Source organism: Podarcis bocagei, assembly GCF_964188305.1.
Source record: "Podarcis bocagei genome assembly, chromosome: 10".
Lineage (NCBI taxonomy): Eukaryota > Metazoa > Chordata > Lepidosauria > Squamata > Lacertidae > Podarcis > Podarcis bocagei.
This window is the reverse complement of record NC_138135.1, coordinates 37,300,584-37,321,051: the sequence shown is the minus strand read 5'-3', so window position 1 is coordinate 37,321,051 and position 20,468 is coordinate 37,300,584. Positions and strand designations below refer to the sequence as shown.

Genomic DNA, 20,468 nt, shown 5'->3' with positions numbered 1-20,468 from the left:
AATCTAACATACTGCACTGTGAACTCTCTACCTCTTTTGCTATTCCGCCTTCTGTACTCCACGTACCAAAGACCTCAGACACGATGGTTGTGGTGGATATGTGGAGAATGGGCATACAAGAAACTCCCCTCCAAATGGAGTGGGACTTGTTTTCTGGGATGGGTATTGCCACCAATGTGGATTATGCCCACTAATTTGGCCAAGCGTACACGAAGAAACGCTGATATTTCTCATATAGCAGGAGGAAGTACCCAAAGTTGGAGCGGTACTGATGATTGGCCACCAGAGCGCATTATAGCCTATTATGATCCTGCCTCCTGGAATCCTGGTGAGCTCATACAAGGGGCACGGGATCCTATTTATAATCTAAACAGAATAATTCGATTGCAAGCAGTAGTGGAACTTGTAACCAATGCAACGGCCAAGAGTTTGAGACTTATTGCACAACAGTTGGATGAAAGTAGAGCCGCCATTTTGCAGCTGAAAATGGGAATGGATTATGTACTTGCCAAGCAGGGAGGCCTATGTGGAGTCTTGAACTTGACAGGGAATGCCTGTTGCTTTAACATTTCAGATAATGGTGAGGCAATCCGTGTGTTGGCCACAAAGATGGAGAATATAGCACATGTCCCAGTACAAACATGGGAAGGATGGGATATGGGATGGCTCACCAATTGGTTACCTAATGTTACAGGACTCAAAGGGATACTATTGTCTTGCTTGTTTTTCTTGACAGTAGTGGTAATGGTTTTATGTATGATGCCATGTATCATTTCATGTTTTAGAAGTACAATTAGCAAGATGGTTTCAAATGAAACTCTACCTCATATCATGGCCCTATACAGAGCTTTACCTCAGGAATATGATGAAGGTCAAGCTATCAAGGACACTTGGGATGAAGGTCCTTGAGCTTGAAAGGGGGGAATGAGGCATCAGGCATAAGCCTGCATTTTATTAATGTTTGATCAGGACTTGTATATTAAAGAGGGCTTAGATTTGGGCTTAGATTTTCAAAGGTAGATTTTCAAATGTTTCATGCCAGGCAGAGAAAACCTTGGCCATTCTCCTAAGACAAGGGGCCCCCCCTTTGATTGATAGCAGAAAGCAATTCTCAAAGTCGTAAAAGCTGAAATTACAGACTGAGTAATGACACTGACCCTACATGTTACAGAAGATAACAAAGGCAGAGATAAATATAATTAGGAATGGGCAAATAGTAAAATGATACCATGGGCCTCTCTTAAACCTTGAGCTGTATTTTCTAAGGCCAGAGGCAAATGGGGAGAAGCATCTAGCTGACAGAGAAAGAGAGGCTTTTTTTTTTTTTTTTTTTGGGAAGTCTTTTTAAAACTGTTTCTTTCTTAAACTGAGAGAAAAGGCAACTGGCTTGGCTGGGGAAAAAGAAGCTTCTTCCTATTTTATTTTGAGGCTGGAAAGGAGGCTGAAGGGGGGGGAATGTAAACTGAAGAGCCTTCTTTAAAAACTGTTTTTTTACTGAGTTCCTTCCTTTCTACTTTGAGAAGCTTTTACTCTTTTAAAAGGTTACCTATGATAATGTATGAAATATATTAGCTTAAATATATTGGCTTAAATGTAATTATGCAAAGGATTTAACAAATGCTAGAAGAGTTGTATTTATCCTGGAATTAAGTCAGCCAGCAGTTTAGCCCCCCTGCCAGACAGGAAGACGCCATCAAATGCTGTCCAGATATATTAGCTGTCAGACATTTGTTTAGAAACCTTCAAATGAAGGATATCTTTCAATGTTGATGTGAAACTCAAGATCCTTGACATATGTTTAAGATAAAAATTTAAGATTAACCATTTGTTTTAGAAGGCAATAGGGCAGGGAGGGCAAGAGGTGAGCTGGTAATTAAGATTCCTTGTTGAGACACATGTAAGATATATTACTACTTATTTGTCATTTATAGATGTAACAATATATAGCTGTTTGTGTTCCATATAAGGACAAGAGGATGTGGGTGTATCTTTTAGGATTGGATATAGCAATCAGCCAATAGGAAATCCAACTAGGCTGATTGGACAGAGGCAGCCACAGGAGGAGCAAAGGGGGCTGGATTAAGGGGATATAAGGGCTGGCCATAATGGCAGGAGCCAGGCCAGAGCTTGGTAACCATATACCACTGTGCCTCTCATTTATTTGTCTGACAAATAAATAATTATTTTAATTTCTCTATTGCTGCGTTGAATATTTCATTCCAGCTAAGCGTTAACCACAAGCAGGGTGCTACAAAACAATGCAAGAAATCATGTTTTTCATGGTGAAAAAGAAAGCCCAGTGGGGGGCGGGGAGAGAATGGATGCCAATAACCCCAGTACTTTAGGATGGAATATTTAGCCATGCCAGCCACTGAAATGGGCTAAACATGTACATACCATGTCACCTGATCCTCCCCTCAAAACAGGAATTTTGTTCCTGATTTTTTCCCCAGACCCTCCCAAACCATTCAGAATTAGATCACAATCTGTCAAGATATTCTGAAATATACAAGACAGTTGATCTGGAAGTAGCCTTGCGTTCCCACCTTAAATACCCTGATGTACATAGAAATCAGCTGTTTCATATATTGTGTTTAGTGTTGGGCAGTTAGTCTATGAATTTAACCTAATTTGGATTATTATTATTTTCTATTTAAGAACAGTGGTACCTTGGTTCTCAAACGGCTTAGTTGCCAAACGAATCGGCTCAGGAAGCAAGTGTTCTGGTTTGCAAACGTTTTTCGGAAGCCAAACATCTGATGCGGCTTCTAATTGAGTGCAGGAAGCTCCTGCAGCCAATCGGAAGCCACGTCTTGGTTTTCAAACAGTTTTGGGAGTCAAACGGACTCCCAGAATGGATTAAGTTTGAGAACCAAGGTACCACTATCTGAGAAGAGGTGGAATGCTAGGCCCAGGTAAAACTACTGCCATTTTAAGGTCTTCCGTTCCTTAAGGAAGGGGCGGAGTCTGTGAGAATTAATCAGGACCTTGAATGTGTGGGGAGCATTAGGGCTAAATGTGGTCACCTGGGCCTCTATCTGGTCCTCTTATTGCCCTGTCATGCTCCCCTCTCCCCAGCCCTGCTTTCCTGCTTTGCACCATAAGCTTTTCAGCACTTAGGCCTCCCTGCCTGTGGATTTTTGCATGAGGTAAAGTAAGGAAGTGGTATGTGCAATGAGCTTACGCTTTTACTTCTCCCTTTTGAAAGTTAATCAGTACTTTGGGGACCTCTAGTGGAGAACTTAGAAATATATCACTGAAGTAATAGGATTTTCCTACATCTTTATTGTCTTCAGAAATCAGTGTGTGGACACTGCAATCCTATACATGTCTACTTGGCAGGAAATCCTTTGGATTTCAGTGGTACTTATGCTCAAGTGGCTGGATTGCAGGTTAAATATATCCTTTATGCTAAACTATTACAGTGGTACCGTGGGTTACATACACTTCAGGTTACAGACTCCGCTAACCCAAAAATATTACCTCAGGTTAAGAACTTTGCTTCAGGTTGAGAACAGAAATCGTGCAGCTGCAGCAGGAGGCCCCATTAGCTAAAGTGGTGCTTCAGGTTAAGAACAGTTTCAGGTTAAGAACAGACCTCCAGAACAAATTAAGTTCTTAACCTGAGGTACCACTGTATTGTCATATTCCTATTTTAGGAAATTTGGTAGAGAAAATAAATAAATAACTGGCTTCAATGTTAAGTCCTTTACAACATGAAAGTGCACACCCTACTTTCCTCTTTCCTATATGCTTTATATCCTCTTATTCATCTGAAGTATAGACCACAAAGTATGGAGATGGAGAAATAGAGATTTGTGATTGTGAGACTGATTGCCTTTCACAATACAGTATAGGAAGTTAAAATTCATCCTGGCTTAGTAATTAAACACTTCCTATTTAACTTCACTATTATAAATACAAATAGCTGTTTTGCTAGTAGGAGTAATAGTTGGTAGTTAAAGCCCCTCCCCCTCCAGTCGCTCAGAAACTAATTTGGGGGCAATTCAGAGAGGTCAGTCAAAAGGGCAAATAGCAGAGCAACTGGAAACAATAAAACGAATTTAATCTGCAGTCAGGAAGTGCTTTAGCTAAAGTAACAGGGTCCCTGCAAGCTGATGCTGCAATACAGGTATTTTGCAAAACTAATCCCCAGTCCATCCGCCCTGCCATGCAAAGTCTGAAAAAAACAAGGGACAGCTAAACAGATTAGTCTGCAAAGCCACTTCCTGCTTGCCCAGGAGGTGGGGTTGCGGGCTTCACGCCCACCCCACGTGAGCGGGGGCTGGTTGCAGCCCCCGCGAGAGCAGGGGAATCCCGGCCGGGCCTGCCCCCCCCCAGCCAGCCAACCAGCTGGCTGGGGGGGCGAGGCCTGTCCTATTTAGGGCCGGTGCTGAGGGGGCTCGCCCTCTTTTCGCCGGCTAGCCCTCACGCAGGGTCCAGTATTGGTTCAAATTGGATGGGTGACTGTGTGCCAAGATTGCTGCATTGCAGGGGGTTGAACTAGATGACCCTTCTATGATTTCATAATAATAATAATAATAATAATAATAATAATAATAATAATAATAATAATAATAATAATAATATATTTATACCTTGCCCATCTGGCTGGGCTTCCCCAGCCACTCTGGGCAGCTTCCAACAAAATATTAAAATACAATAATGCATCAAACATTAAAAGCTTCCCTAAACACGGCTGCCTTCAGATGTCTTCTAAAAGTCTGGTAGTTGTTGTTCTCTTTGACATCTGGTGGGAGGGTGTTCCACAGGGCAGGTGCCACTAGTTGCTTTAGAAATGCCAATAAAAGTATTGATTCAATATTACATTGTGCATAAAGTGTTTGGTTTTAAATAGCTATTAATGGATCGTAGGTTACAAGAACTGTGGTCGTTGTTGTTTACCCTTCAAAAATACAGATGCTGTGAAGTCCATTGTATGGGCCAACGTGATTGCAGCTGGAAAAACCTAATTATTGTGAAGTGTCATTCTGATGAATAGTATGTCTAATAGCAGCTCAGTTCTGCTGAGTCCAGCATTCTACAAGAACCCGTGAAACAGGGCCATAATAAATTATGTGTATTTGTGTACGCGCTATGAAATTGAGCCTTTGAAGTACCTTGAAAGTATTTATTGCTGCTGTCAAAACTGAGCAATGAGCGCAGCAAGTTTTTAGAAAGCATGCTAAGCAGTTTTGGCTTCCTCATTGTCTCCTGATATTAGACCTGGGTGCGATCTTAAAGAAAGTGGGGGTTTTGCATTGATTTGGGTAGGATGTAGACCTTTGTGCTTTAAGTGTGCACCTGATATCAGGCATGTGGGGCCAGCATTTTGATTCTTCTCGAATTGGCCACTGCAAGCAATAGAACCACTGCTTTTAAAATGTGCAAGAGCATGATGTGAGTTTGGTAGAGACTGGTGTGTTCTCACTGCCAGGAATTATGATCTGGAGAAAGACAAGTGGTCAAGCTGGGGAGATTGCAGCTCCGCTTCTGCCTGAGCAACAAGAGGTGAAGAGGGGGCAAGAGAGAGGTTCTTTATTTATTATTTATATTTATTCATAAAAAAATATCAGAGCAATTTACAACCATCCAATAAAACCCATATTTAAAGGTTAAACTCTGAATTCGGTTAAAAATTAAGGAAAGGTGTCTTTTTATTTGCCTTCATAAGCCTGAGGGAATAGGATAGTTTTAAGCAGGCATTTAAAAGTTGAAACAGAAAGCACCTGTTGAATCTGTATTGGCAGAGTATTCTACATGAGCGGCCAGTGATACTAAGGGCTTGTTTTTTTGTGCCTGTCAGATGAACACCCGATTCTCAGTGGTGGCACCCTAACTGCAGAAAAGACACCCTGCCTTTTTGTGCCGCATGAATGAACACCTTTTTATTCTTTTAGGCTTTTGGGAAAAAATTGTGACCTTCAAATATAGGCTCTTAACTGGTTTTGCCTCTTCCTTTCTGTGGCATAACAATAGCAGTTTTCATGTTGCCCTTTATTTTTGGGGACTTGCATTAATATCAGCATCTTATATTTCTTTCAGCCAAGAGAGCCTATGTTAATTGAGTTGCCTATATAAATACAGTAAATAATAATAAACAGTCATGATAATAGTTGCTTAGCCTGCGGGGCCATTCTAGATCTGGCAGCAGCATTATACGTCAAAGTGGAACTATATCTGTCTCTTGTCTTGTGATAAGCTGACAGTTGCAATACCACCTTCTGGTTCTCTGCAATGGTGTCGCTGCAGCATAGCAGACAGCAGCTTTTTCTGCTGTCAAATTGTCTTGGGAAGTTTTCTGTGAACATATTACCATTTACTCTGGCTCCCCTGCCCTCATGGCTGGTGTTTGAAACCATGTTCACATGAGGATAGCCACTATCCATATCTATCCTGTAGTTTCTGCTGTCTGATGTGTTTCCAGTTTCCTCTTATTTGAAAACACAATCCACATTCACTTTGCACTTAAACTGAGGTGTGTACATTTGAGACAGCCTTGTGCATGTGCAGATGACAGCTTCATGAATAGGAGGGGGTTTGGGGGGGCAGGTACAGGGAAACCAAGCAGATAATGGAAGAAGACATCACTGCCTCATCTCTGGTGTGTTAGCAAGGTGCACCATGGAACGCGGATGGCGCTGTGGTCTAAACCACTGAGCCTCTTGGGCTTGCTGATCACAAGGTGGTTTGAATCCCCACGACGGAGTGGGCTCCTGTTGCTCTGTCCCAGCTCTTGCCAACCTAGCAGTTCGAAAACACGCCAGTGCAAGTAGATAAATAGGTACCGCTGCGGTGGGAAGGTAAACAGTGTTTCCGTGTGCTCTGGCTTCCATCACTGTGTCCCGTTGCACCAGAAGCGGTTTAGTCATGCTGGCCACATGACCCGGAAAGCTGTCTGTGGACAAACGCCGGCTCCCTCAACCTGAAACAAGATGAGTGCTGCAACTCCCAAGTCACCTTTGACTGTACTTAACCATCATGGGGTCCTTTACCTTTTACCTACCGTACTAGCCCGAATATAAGCCACACCCAAATATAAGCTGCACCTTTAAAATTCAAGGGGAGGGGGGAGAAAAAAGACAATACCTGAATATAAGCAGCTCCCATAAAATTCCGCAGGCACTCACACCCATTCCGTTTTACTGTATGTCTGTTTCAGCAGTGATATCGTAAAAGCAAATTTTGTAAGGTCGTGAATTTAAGCCGCACTTTACCTTTTCACGGTCGGAATTTGGGGAAAAAGTGAGGCTTATATTCAGGCCAATATGGTATTAGCAAGGTGCAAATACAACTTGAAATGCAGTGAGGGGAAAGGGCCTTGCTGAATTTCAAGCCACTAACGTGTACCTAGTCTGAGATGTCTGGGTCCTGTTGCTAGCATTCCAGTTTGAGATTCCTTGCCTCTTACACGGGAATTCTTGGTGGCTGTGGCAGTTGCAGAGCTCCTGTCCTCAAAAGATTTGTCAAAACCAGAACCTTCCAGTGTCTCATTCACTGATACTTCTGTGCCACCACCTGCCATTACTTGTACTCAGACTGTTTAGGATGGGATGAAAACACTGTATGTAAAAGTGTGGAGTCCAATGAAGCAATACTACTAAATGTCAAAAGGAACCTTCTTGCAAGTGTAAATCTCACTCATTTTTACCCAAACCCATCCACGGTCTAGCCAGATCAGCATTCTGTTTCTGACAGTAGCTAGCCAGCCAGATGCCTCTGGCAACGTCACAAGCAGGGCATGAAGGTATCTCTGATTATGATGGAGCCCTCTGACTATAGTCTTCCTCCTGTTGGCTTTGGTGAATATCTCTGCCAGCTCCTAAGGTGCCTGGAGTCCTCGGAAACTGGAGCTAGTTCTTTTTTTCTGGGGAGACACAGGGGTACGCATACCCCTAAACATTTTGTGAATCTTTGTACTTTTGTCCATTTACTGTATTTATTTCCCCCCATTTGAACTATAAAATGGTGATTTTCTTGAGTCAAAATGAGAGTACCCTTAATCTTTTTTTTAAAGAAAAGAAGCACTGCCCTCTGGTGGTCTCTTACCTCCAGAGAATCAGCTGGTGGGGAGGCTTGTACTTCTTGTTTGTTTTTACTTATCGTCTCTGGGCAGTTTAGTTTCTCACATAGCTGTCAACCGTCCCTTATTTGGCGGGAAAGTCCCTTATCCCAGCGCCGTGTCCCGCTGCTGTCCCTTATTGATGATGTCCCTTAAATTTCCTGGGTTTCAAAGGAAGCAGCTCCTCTCCCTCCCTCCCTGCCGGCCAGGGAGGAGGGAGGCTCCAACTGTGTTGCTTGGCTGCGTTGCTCACCCAATAAGGAGTCTAAGAACAACTGGGGGGTGGAGCTTGCATGCCTTGTGTCGATCAAATTGGCCGCGTTGCCTTTGCTCAGCGCTTCCCAGCAGAGAGGTGATGGTGGTTTTCCTTGCTGCATCCCCTTTGCCAGGTTGCTGCGCTGTGGGAACCACCGCTTGAGGCTTCGTTTGGCTGCTGGTTGACTAAAATCCCTTATTTTGGCTGCTGATCCCTTATTTTCGAGGCTGCCGGTCCCTTATTTTCAAATCTGTAAGTTGACAGCTATAGTTTCTCACCCTTTTTTTATACTACCTGAGCAATAGCTTCTACTTGTCCTTTCTTCTTTTCCCTCTTACTGACTCATCTCTGGAGTTGGGGGCCAGACCCATTTTATTGTTTTCTCTTCGCTTTCTCTGTCTTCCAATAGTCTCTTTGCAGCAGACCTACTTCCCTTCATAGTTGGCCTGTAACTCGCATCAGCCCCAGGCAGCACAGTGAATGATTGGGGATGATGAGAGTTGTAATCTAATAACATATAAAAAGCCGCAGGTTCCACATTCCTGGATGAAATGAAACTGCACTCTGGATGTGTAGAACTGTGCTATATTTTGTAGGGGAGTGATCTGAAAATATAAGTTACTTTAATGTGTTGAATGTATGTATCCATAAGGTCTTGAGATATTTTGTAGAACTTCCCATGTTCATAATAGAATGCAAGTCCCTTATGTTTCATAAGGTATATAGATGTGCACCTGTAAAGTATTTATTCATTAAAAGCAGTAAGAAAAAGTCAGTTGGAATGTCATACGGGGAAGAAACAGAATTAATCTTACTGACTTGCCTGAAAAAATTGTCATAAAACCCAATTGTTTTCTCTATTCAGGTCACTTAGCAGCTGCTTCCTAGCCAATAAAAGAACAGAAGCTTTCAAATAGATGTTTTGCAAAAATAGATCTTTTAAAAATGGAAGCAAACAATATAAATGGAGAATGCAGTATTTTGCTAACTGTAATAGAATAACAGCTTTACTGCTTTGGAAATTTATGTACTTGGTGATGAGTGTTTATGTGTGCAATGAAAAGAAAGTTTAAATGAGAACCATATAAGATCATTTTTAATCTGCTTGGTGTATGACGAAGAAAATGCACTTTTCACATTTCCATTCCATTACATCACAGATATATCTACATTCCTTGGCATTACTCAACAATGGGACAAAGTCTCTAGAGGGAAATTTCAGTTGGGGATGTGCTAGCTCTGGATTCCTTGCATTGAGCAGAGAGGGTTGGACTACAAGGTTCAACTCTGTGATTCTACTTGGATGGCTTTAAAAGATGAAGAGACAACTTCATGGAGGATAATGTCTGTCAATGACTACTAGCCATGATAGAAGCTATGCTTTGCCTCCACAGTCATAGGCAGTATGCTTGTGAATACCCTCAGTTGCTGGAAACTGCAGGAGTTGAGAGTGTTATTGGGCTCAGGTCCTGCTTGCAAGTTTCTGGTTGGCCACTGTAAGAAGAGGATGCTGGCCTAGATCAGCCATTTGCTCCTTCTCTGTTCTTACCATATCTCTTAACTTGACTACACAAAGCTCTTCCATTGGAAACCATTTTGTTTGGGATAATGTCTGATGTGAAAGCATGGATGCTGTGAAAGCTATTTCACATCTGCAAATGATTGCTTTGGGGAAAAGAGCGTCAAAAGGCAATGCTTCCTAAGAAATGACAGGATAAAGATAGGGCAGATATGGATTGTAGCTGACGTCGTGTGTATACCACTTCCCAAAACAGCGGTAAGAGTGGATCAGATGCAAAGTAAACAGCAGTGTGTATGCAGCTTATGCATCTATACAAAAATTCAGCTTGCATGGCTTATTGTTAAGCCTATGTTCTGTATTTGTTCTTTAGGTGTAGGGTGTGTGTGTGGGGGGGGGGGTCACTTCTAGATTGTCACCTTTTTCCAGGAAGGATTCAATCACATACTGAGAATTTAGGTTTGTGCAAGAAGTGGATTAAAGCATTCTGGTGCAACAATTTGTCTTTTTGCAGTTAGGAAAGTAATGGGGGAAATGTACTAGAAAGTGTGGGTAGCAATCAATTGACAGCAAAATGCATAACTTCCCCACAGATCAGAAGGACATAATCAGAACTGAACGCTGATTGTTTTACAATCTCCAGACAAGCAAATCCATGTAAGATTTGCACAAGCAAATCAGGATCAATGGTCTGTAAACATGTCATCTGGAGGAACCCCATGTCAGTATGTTCATGTTTGCTTAAAGGGAAGATATTTTTAGTGAGGATCTTGCTTGAGGATTCTTGTTCTTTTTAAAGATATATCTGTATCTATTTATCTACCTGTCAATTTAAGCCGCTTGCTTTCCTATCCCCTCCAATCCAGAACAGAGCACCTTACCGAGAGCTGTAAAAGATCTGACTCAGAGAAGCAGCAGCAGCAGTAGGTGCATCACGTGAAAGGAAAGCAGGGCACACGTTACCTTGCTTGCTGAAAGAGGAAAATACCTCCAGTTGTTCCAAGCAGTTCTGAGTGAAAGAGAGAGAAGGAGAGAACTTTCAGTGGAGAGGCTCTTTGTTTAATATGTGGCCCCTGTGTACTTTGCCATTTGGAGAAAGAGACTGGAACCTACCAAGGAAACTCCAACCAGGTAGACGTCCAGGGGACCAGAGGTGCTGCAAAATGGGACCTATCCAGAAGGCAGCAAAGGGGGATGACCTGCAGACATCTCAGAGAGACCTGGCGATGTTCTGTAGCCCCGGCAACAGCCCCAAGAAAGTCAGCAGAATGGCTTCGCTAGCTGAATATGGTAAACAAACAAGCAAACAAATAGAAACCAGCTTACTGCGTTTGAAATGTGCACTGCTCACTTTACTAGTTGCAACTGGGAGAAGCAAATGGAGCTCTTACCTTATTTTGCTACTGAAAATGAGTCCTGTGTGGATGTGTGGTCGTTGTGGACATATTTCCTAGGGGAATTTTGTGCTAGATAGATTGTATTTCATGCTTCGGTGGGAAGAAAGATCCCCACCTCTCTCCACTTGTAGGAACTTATCTTGATTGAGTACCTTTCTGAAACCCCCTCAGCGTGAGGGTCTCTGTGAATGGATATGACAGATAGACTCGCTTCAGTTAACTGAGGTGGGAAGAATTAATTATAGTTTTGCATCCACATGTGGGGGTTTCAGAGGGATACAGTGAGATGCTAGAATCATGGGAATTTCATAGCGACAATGAGCAGCATTCTGTTCACTTACCTAGGAGTAAGCCCATTGAATACGGTAGTGCTTCTGAGTAAATATGTGTAGAAGTGCTCTGAACATATATGTCTGGGGGCTCCTTATTTTCTTTACATCTCTGGTAGCATAGTTAAAAGTTAATTTTTAAACGTGCAACGTATATCACTCACCTTTGTCATTGTATTTTGCTTTAACTGTCTACGGTTCAGGATAGGGTTACTTGCCCTATTATTTTGCATTTCTGATTGTTAATAATTTATTAGTGTATATAGTCTGAGGAACATTCATAACTGCAAGGAGATCTGCTGGGGTGCTGATTGTGTGTTGGAAAGAGAGCTTTAAATCACTCTGCAGCAAATTAAGAGATGGAGACTGCATAAAGCATGGTTTGGTTTTGCTTTTAAGAAGCTAGTCAATTTTGTAAAACCGAGAATATTTTGTTATTTCAAAAGAAGAAGAAGCAACAGCATTTATTTCAGGCAAGTGCTTATAATCAGCCATGCTAGATATACTGCTAGTCAGCAACCTGAACATACAGAAGGTGTGCGTGCATAAATCAACTTGGGACAGGCAGCATTCTTTGGTTAACAAATTTAGATTATTTATTGCCCATCGCACTGACACACAAATATGGGCACAGTTTGATGGATTAAGAGTAATGTATATTGATATATTTCTTAGGCATGAGATAATAGCTGAAACAAGTCTGCACATAGGTATAATGGCTATTAATTACAGTGATGCCTTTGATTTTTTCCTTTACAATTTAAAATCTTTCCTTTTATCTAAGGGGTTTCCACAAAAAGCATTCTTCAGCAGTTGGAATTATTGCAGAAACTGCTGCAGCACATCCATTGGTATGAATGGGAGCTTTCCTATTTATATAGATAGCAGGTGATGTGCCCCCCACCACAAAATCCAAATTGGGACCCCAGCAGGGGGCACAGAGTTACAGCTCTTGAATAAAGGTGTACTTAATGCCTTCCGCGTTGTTTATGCTGTGTTAGTGGCATCGAGGTAACCCCTCCAAGGTGCAAGCCTGTGAAGCAGTGTGTATGGAGGTCCAGGGCTGCCCGGACAACAATATTCCCCTCTCAGCCTTGCTGATGTGGGAAAGCAGAGCAATACATTTGGCAACAGCTTGGTTGCCGGAGTTACTGGAAAGAGGTGTACAAGACGCTATCCAACTGCCTGGATTTGTATAGGGTTTACTCTTTAGCCTTTTCTTCTCCTGAAGTTGTTCTACAAGGCACAGGGTAATATACCCATTATAACTGCTGACCATTACAAATACACACAGGTGCTGCTATCTGAAAAGTCACTTATTTGCACTTAAAGTATTCTGTCCAAACCTCACTATATGCTCTGGAGGTTTGCTTATCTGAAGAGCTGCCTTCCTCCTTATTCCCTTAATTTTTTTGCTTTGCTGGTTAGCAATAGCCATTTGGGGGCAGAAACTGCAGAAAGGGTGGGAGAGTGAGATGGGGCTGCACTTCGCCCATCGAAATCCCAATCCATGTCAGCCCCCTCATCATTTTCTTTTTTGAAATATTCCTGCAATTATGTAAATGGTGTCACATAGTTTTTGCTCTTTCCCCACATTTAAAGTAGGTGTGCCTTGCATGGGTGAGGGGGAAACAAGCCACTGTTTTCCAAAATGATGGCTTTAATGCTGTGACCTGGAGGATGGGAAACCAAGCATGGTTTTTTTTTTTTAATAGAAATTTTTATTGGTTTTTCACCTTTTATAGAGACATATACACACAAAAAAGACAAAAGACAAAAACATGTACAATTTCAGAAAATCTTACTTTCCTAACCTTATTCCCTGACTTCCCCCCACCCCCCTTCATGCATCCCAATTCCCAGAATTGTGTCAGCAAATTGGTATTTCTCTTCTTAGTCATCTTAAAGTTACCTCTTCTATAAAGAAAAATAAATTTTTCCTAAGTTGGACTCCAGTTCTCTTCCATTGATTTCCCAATTTGTCTTAAATAAAAATCATATTAACTAAACCCAAAAGTCTTGAGTGTTTTTACAATTCTATTCTTCCCTCCCTCCCATCCCCGGTTTTCGTCCCTTCCTAATACATGTCCAAAATATCAGTTCTTAGCCTGGGTTCCTCACGTCCGAGGCTTTCAAGTCTCTTTCAGTCTCTCTCCGCCGGTCTTGTTGGTAATCCTTTATGTCGGTCATCGAATCTCGAAAAAATTCTGTCACCATCCAACCATATTCTCTTCCCACAAGTACATTTGGAAGCAGCTGCTGGAAAATTTCCACAAAGTCTGCCTCTTCAGAGTCAAAGTCAAAGTGGAGGCCCCCATCATATTTCTTTATTTTAAGTTCTTGTGTTCCATAAGCTCCCGGGGCCTCCTCCTTCATCTTCTGCATCTTTCGCAGGTTTGTGGTGAATGTAATCCAAAGGTCTCCTTGTTTATATTCCACAGATGCCAGCTTCTGGTTGGTGCTTCCCAACTTTACTTTCTCTTTTTCTTGTTTAGTCTCTTCCACTTCTTTAGATATCATTTCGAATTCAGCTGTGGATTCTTTCTCATCCAGGTCCTCAATACATTCAGCAGAGCTGCTTGTTCCAGAAGTCAAGGTCATAAGTTGTTTATTCATAGCCAGACTCTGCTCTTGCAAGACTCCCACCAGATGAAACATTCTTTCGATTTCCACTAGTAACTTTCCATCCACAGCCATTGTAATTTCACAGACTTCCCCCTAGAGGGAATCTGGTTACTTGGTAATCTTTCTCCAACAATCCTCCAACTTGTTATTATTACTTTGTTTCCAACAATTTTAACTCAATCGTAACTCATTTTAGTCCAGAGGGATCTTAAATAACGATTTTTCCACTTGAACTGTCCGTTTGACAGCTTTGACAGCTGTCAAACTCCGCACCTCTTCCACAAGCTCAAAAGCAGGACGCTCCCGGGCCCGGGGGGGGGGGTTGTTTACAACAAAAGGAAAGCTTCCAACACTCCACTCTCCAGTTCAAAATTTCTTTACCAAATCTTGGAAGTTAATGTCTTTTTCAACTCACCCCACAAAGGGTAGGCACTCCAGCTTAGCTCTTATATCGTTGCTTTAGATCGTCTGCAAGAAGGGGGGGTGCGGACTTCCTTTTAGCACACCCCCCGGTCGTCTCAAATTCACGGGATAATATTCTTAAAGTCCAATTCCGTCTTACTCACGGGTTGTTGTTTTCAGTCCAAATTTCAAGGAAGAAAGTCAGCGCTCTCCAGTCATGGCTCGCGGCTTCGCTCCGCCGAGGTAGCGATCGACTCTCAGTGCCACGCCGCCCTCCGTATCCTCTCCGCAGCCTTTAAAAAGGCTCTTCGTGGATCGGGGGGCGCTTAAGGCACCCGCCGAGTCTTCAGTCCGCAGGCTTCAGCGCCTGCGGTTTTTAAGGGTCCCCGCGTCGCCGGCGCGGCAAGACCCGTCCTCGGTTGAGCCGATTCCCTCCGCAGCTCGGAGGGAATCCGCCATTTCCAGATCGCACCAACCCGGAAGTCCCGGGAAACCAAGCATGGTGATGGGTTGGCAGAGACGTGGTATATAAGCTAATGCAGAAAGCACAGCTCTTTCTCTCTTGATTTCAGGAGACTTTTATGTCTTATGGTGGACTGGGGCTGGAAAATAGAAGTCGAATGTGATCTTGACAATATATGTAGAAATAATTGATATGAAAGGGATATGAAAATGTTTCCATCATTAGGGAGTTGCATGTATTCGGAATATATGTGAGGAATCACAATGGGCCTTTGCAAAGGAGGTTTGTAAGGAGATGGAGAAAGCAGGATTGGGTTCATAAGGAGAGGGGCTTAACCCTTCCCCTACATGCTGTGGTTCCCCCAAAACTGACCACTGAAGCTTTTTATTAGCTACAGGAGAGAAGCTTTCATTGGTAGCCTCTTAAAATAGCAGTGGGTGACAGAGGCAATCTGTGGTTTATAACCGTTTTTGACACCTGAAGGCAGCCTTTGGCAACCTGGTTTCCTCTGCATGTTTGGGATTCATAACTCCCATCAGCTCCAGGCAGCACAGTTGCCAAAGGCTCCCTGAAGGGGTTTCTGTCTGACATTTCTAACTTTAAATTTTCTTTTTCTTATTTAGAAAACGAAACTTCCTATGACAGCAGTAGTCTTTCTACTGGAACCAGTTGCATCAGCCAAATTACAATGGGTAAGAAATTGAATGAGATTTCACACGAACAGTCATACACACACATGCTTAGTTTGTTTATTTGCAGAATGCAATAGTATTTCCCCCCTTTATAAAAGTTCTCTTTACTTCAGCTGAAAAGACGAACATTTTGTTTTAATTTAAGTGCCTTGGTTATCCTTCTACAATGCGCAGTCATGAATTGTACAGCACCTTGCTGAGGCCCGTCTTGTGACAGCTAAGACTTCCAGGCTGTGGACTTACCAGCGTTCTGAAAAAAAGAGGAAAGTGCTTGGGTGCTTGCTAGAAACATTTTGTTAATATCCTAAAGAAGTTTTAAGTAGAACTATACATGCTAATAAAAACATCTGTTATCTAACGTTATATATAACATTAGATAAACACTAAGTTTATATAAACTTAGTATAAACATCGAATAAATGGGCTGTCTGGTTCTCTGCCCCCCTCCCATGAATCTGCATGGTGTCTAGGCATATATGTAAAATGTCTCTAAACACCTTATCTGTGTTCTTAATAGTCAATGTATTCTACTTTGTTAGCAATGATATTATGAGCTACATTTTGCAAGCTAAAAGACATGAAGATAATAGATTCATTTATTACCTACCCCTCAACATCAGAAAGTTTGATCTCCTTTGTTAGATACTGTTTCAGTGCTTGATGTTGGAAGACTGGTTTCTAGTAGTTGGAACACATGTAATTTTAATAGCGCATTTATCATAATTTTAAAACTGGCCAGGCATGGCCTATTCTACTGTTTCACCATGCGGAGAGGATTTGTTTAGTTCAATTCATTGTAGCAATTCCAGCTTTGCATATATTTGAACGCAGCTGAATAGATGGCAACCTGAATAAAGTCTACGAGCCTGAACAACAGGCCTTAAAGGAAGAGTGCTTAACGTGTTTAGAAGGTATGTGAAAGTGAAACCTCCCACTGGTGTGACTTTCTGCTCAAATCAAGTTGCTGGTTGTTCGTGTCACATAATCATGGTTAAGTATATGGGACTTCCATGTCTGGGAACAGAGTGCTTCTGAAAAAGTGTGGCTAGCGCAGAAAGAAAATAGGAGATGCCTGCTGCTTCCATTCCCTGCTCATGGGCTTCCCCAGAGCACTCGGCTAGCCACTGTTGGAAAGATAAAGCTTTGGTCTGATCCTGTAAGGCTCGTCCTATATCTTTATGTTTATTAGAAATGTATTCATTGTTTACTTTCAGGATATGATGCTGCTGGTCAATTTGCAGTTGGATTTTCTCACTGGAAGAATCCCTCCTCTCAAGTTGGTCACCATCTCCCTCTCTGGTTTCATGAAGATACTGGCTTGTGCCAACATTTTGAGCCACAAATTGATTTATCTGCTCCTTTGTCCTGCCCAGCTTCACTGTCTATCACCCCAGTGCCTTCTTACAGCAGCAGCAGAAGCAGCAGCCAAGATACCCTTAGCCAAGACCACACAGGTAAAGGATCTTTCTTCAATAATAATTTTATTATTTATACCCCGCCCATCTGGCTGGGCTTCCCCAGTCATTCTGGGAGGCTTACAGCATATCTAAAAACATAATAAAAACATCAAGAATTGAAAACCTCCCGATACAGGGCTGCCTTCAAGGGGGTACAATGGTACCTCGGGTTAAGAACTCGTTCTGGAGGTCTGTTCTTAACTTGAAACTGTTCTTAACCTGAAGCACCACTTTAGCTAATGAGGCCTCCTGCTGCTGCTGTGCCACCGCTGCACGATGTCTGTTCTCATCCTGAAGCAAAGTTCTTAACCCAAGGTAATATTTCTGGGTTAGCGGAGTCTGTAACCTGAAACGTACGTAACCTGAAGTGTCTGTAACCCGAGGTACCACTGTACTTGGTTGTCGCCCCGCCCCCCGGGCATTTGAGATTATGCTTTGAAACGTGGAGATGGTGAGAGCAGCTTTCCTACCTTACAGCTTATATGTGTCAATATAGGTTTGTCATTTCTGAATGTGTAGTGGTAGATTCTCATTCATAAAAGTTCTCAGGCAGATATTATTGAATTTTGTAAGTTTTGCAGTGTTAACATGTAGTCACTCATATGTACACAATGGAACATAGAGGAAAGACGCAGCAAGGTCTTGTGGTGCAATGATGTCTTTCTTGTCAGTGGCATATATATATATATATATATATATATATATATATATATATATGTGTGTGTGTGTGTGTGTGTGTGTGTGTGTGTGTGTGTGTGTGTGTGTGTGTATATGATTGCAGAAATCTGTGTATAAGGAATGAAGTACTGTACTTGCATGAAAGTTACACTGTTTGAGGCTAGGATTCCCATTAGCCGTCAGACAGGAACAGGCTTCCAAACTGCAGGCTGCTGTTGTATTTACTGGCAATTAATAAACAACAAGGATGAAGAGTATTACCAGGTAGCAGCTTTTCAAATACAACAAATATTTCATGTTAATGCGTAGTTATCAAAAATATAAAAAGGCATCACTGCACAACTAAACTTCTCAGTGAATGAGCTCTTTTCAACACCTGGTTTTATGTTAAGTGGCTTCTCAAACTGCTCTCGGTTTTGGCACTTGGGTACTTGCTGGCCCCTCTGGGTCAGCCTCCCCGCACCCCAATTCAAACACCTTCCTGCTGTTCAAAGGCAGCAGCCAATGATGATTGGTTCCCATTGGGAGCACAACAGTAGGTGGCGCCAGAGTCAATGAAAGGCGTGGTTAACTAATTCTAGTTTTGTTCCCATTCTTCTCCTTCCAAGTAGTACACAGGGGAACACTGAGACTCAGGAAGAAGCTTAGTGTCATTTCCTGGGCTGGAAAGAAAAATAGGCAGGTGGGGGCTCCCTGAGCACAGCCTAAAGTTGGTGGGTCCATGTCCTGTTCACTGTAATGGATCACCTTCCAAAGTTGGCACTAGGATTGTTCAGAGAAAAGCCCATGGAGAACTCTTTCGGTATGGATATTTTAACACTGCATTGCTCTCCTCAGCCCAGTTACAGTAGCCACAGGTCCATTTAAATTCCAATTGAACAAGCGCAAAACCACACAATGCTTGGCCAAAAGTTCATTCATTAATCAGTTTGTTTCAGCACATTAGCATTACACATTTAGCAGTAAGCAGCCAAACCACATAGAACCACATAGAAAGTGAATTATATCTGTCCTGTGTAAATTGTGTGCTGCCCTCTGGGTTGGGCAGCTGTGGGGCTGCTAGATTTAGTCTGTTGGCCATAGGCCTAAGGCCCCACAACCCCTAGAGAGCCCCCCAAACAAAGCTGCCACTGTGGTACAGTGGTACCTCAGGTTACAAATACCTCAGGTTACAAACACTTCAGGTTACAGACTCCACTAACACAGAAGTAGTACCTTGGGTTAAGAACTTTACCTCAGGATGAGAACAGAAATCACGTGGCGGTGGCAGCAGGAGGCTCCATTAGGTAATGTGGTGCCTCAGGTTAATATCAGTTTCAGGATAAAAACGGACCTCCAGAACAAATTAAGTTTGTAACCAGAGCTACCACTGTAGTCCCCATGTCGTCTGTCTTGTATAGCGTTGATGTTAAACTATTCACAGTAGGTGTACTGCTTCCAGAATGAAGTTCTTGACAAGCCATACCACCATACATCTTTAATTCGCCAGAGTGCCTGTGGGTCTCACATGGGGCCCAAAGTCAGTTGGACAATGGAGGGCAGGGATGAGTTTGGTACTGGTGGTGGGATCCTGGAAGGCATGTTGTCAAGTCTCGCAGCACCACTGTGGAAGAGCTGTAGCACATGCCTTGCATGCAGAAGGTTCTGAATGAAACCCCTGGTGTCTCCAGGAAGGGCTGGGAATGGGTCTCCTGCCTGAAACCATGAAGGGCTGCTGCCAGTCAGTGTAAGAAAATGAAAAGTGCCCTGCTGGATCAGGCTGAACATCTAGTCCAACATTCTGTTCCCCTTTCTGGCCAACTAGATGCCTATGGGAAGCCCACCAGCAGAACCCAAGTGCAACAGCACCTTCCCCATGTCTTATTCCTAGCCCACTGGTATTTGGAGACCTACTGCCACCAAACTGTGGAAGCAGAACATGGCTATCATGAATAGTGGCAACTGAACCCATGGTATGTTTTGGTATTAGGCCACTTCCTATCAAAGGCAGATCTAGGGGACCGTGACTGGTTTGGTTGCACCAGGTGCAGAACTTCTTGAATGCCACAGCAGGTGCCACAGCTATGAAGTCCAGTGGAAGGCGAGAGGCAGGGTAGGGTGGTGGATTTTGGTGTCACAGAGTGTGCCACTGAAATCTGAGACTCCAAGGTCTGCCACTGTTCCTATGTCTCTATGGCAGGTGGCCAGTCCTTTCACTTCAGTAGCGGAGAATCAAGATGGACCAGGCTGTGCCTGTTCTTCAGTTTTGCAGCACTGGGCAGAGCAGATCACAAGTACCCACAGTTGTACTTGAGGTTTTTCTTTTCCTTCCTTATGATGGCTTCTCTCTGTGCTTGTCTGCCTCCCTGGCTCTCTGGCCTGGCCTCTGTCCAGGATGGTTCTTACAGCGGGGGGAAAATCCATATGGTCGAATGTCTGTGTGCACAAAGGTTAGCTGCAATTTCCTCCGGCAACACCTTTCACAAATATCTCTGAGCAATGTAGATTTAGCTGTCCTGCTTACCCCTCCCCTAATCTTTCGCACATTGATTTGCATTTTCATGCACCTGTGCATTAGGACCAGGACCTGGGAGACCAGGGTTCAAATC

At 42.9% G+C, this 20,468-nt stretch overlaps 1 protein-coding gene across 5 annotated transcripts in view; it reads left to right on the top strand.

Annotated features, from left to right (window-relative positions):
- The first annotated feature begins 3,037 nt into the window (after nucleotides 1-3,037).
- The window catches only part of ANO4 (anoctamin 4), a 146,500-nt gene continuing 129,069 nt past the window's right edge, over nucleotides 3,038-20,468 (top strand). For 2 of the 5 annotated variants that reach the window (XM_081209446.1, XM_081209442.1), the window contains exons 1-4: nucleotides 3,045-3,149; nucleotides 10,704-11,127; nucleotides 15,677-15,745; nucleotides 16,960-17,199. In XM_081209446.1, the coding sequence (XP_081065572.1) occupies nucleotides 10,902-11,127; nucleotides 15,677-15,745; nucleotides 16,960-17,199 (535 nt within the window). In that variant the 5' untranslated portion in view covers nucleotides 3,045-3,149; nucleotides 10,704-10,901. Of the gene's footprint in view, nucleotides 3,150-10,703; nucleotides 11,128-15,676; nucleotides 15,746-16,959; nucleotides 17,200-20,468 lie in introns of all 5 variants that reach the window. The other 3 variants (XM_081209445.1, XM_081209444.1, XM_081209443.1) reach the window with 2 other exon arrangements.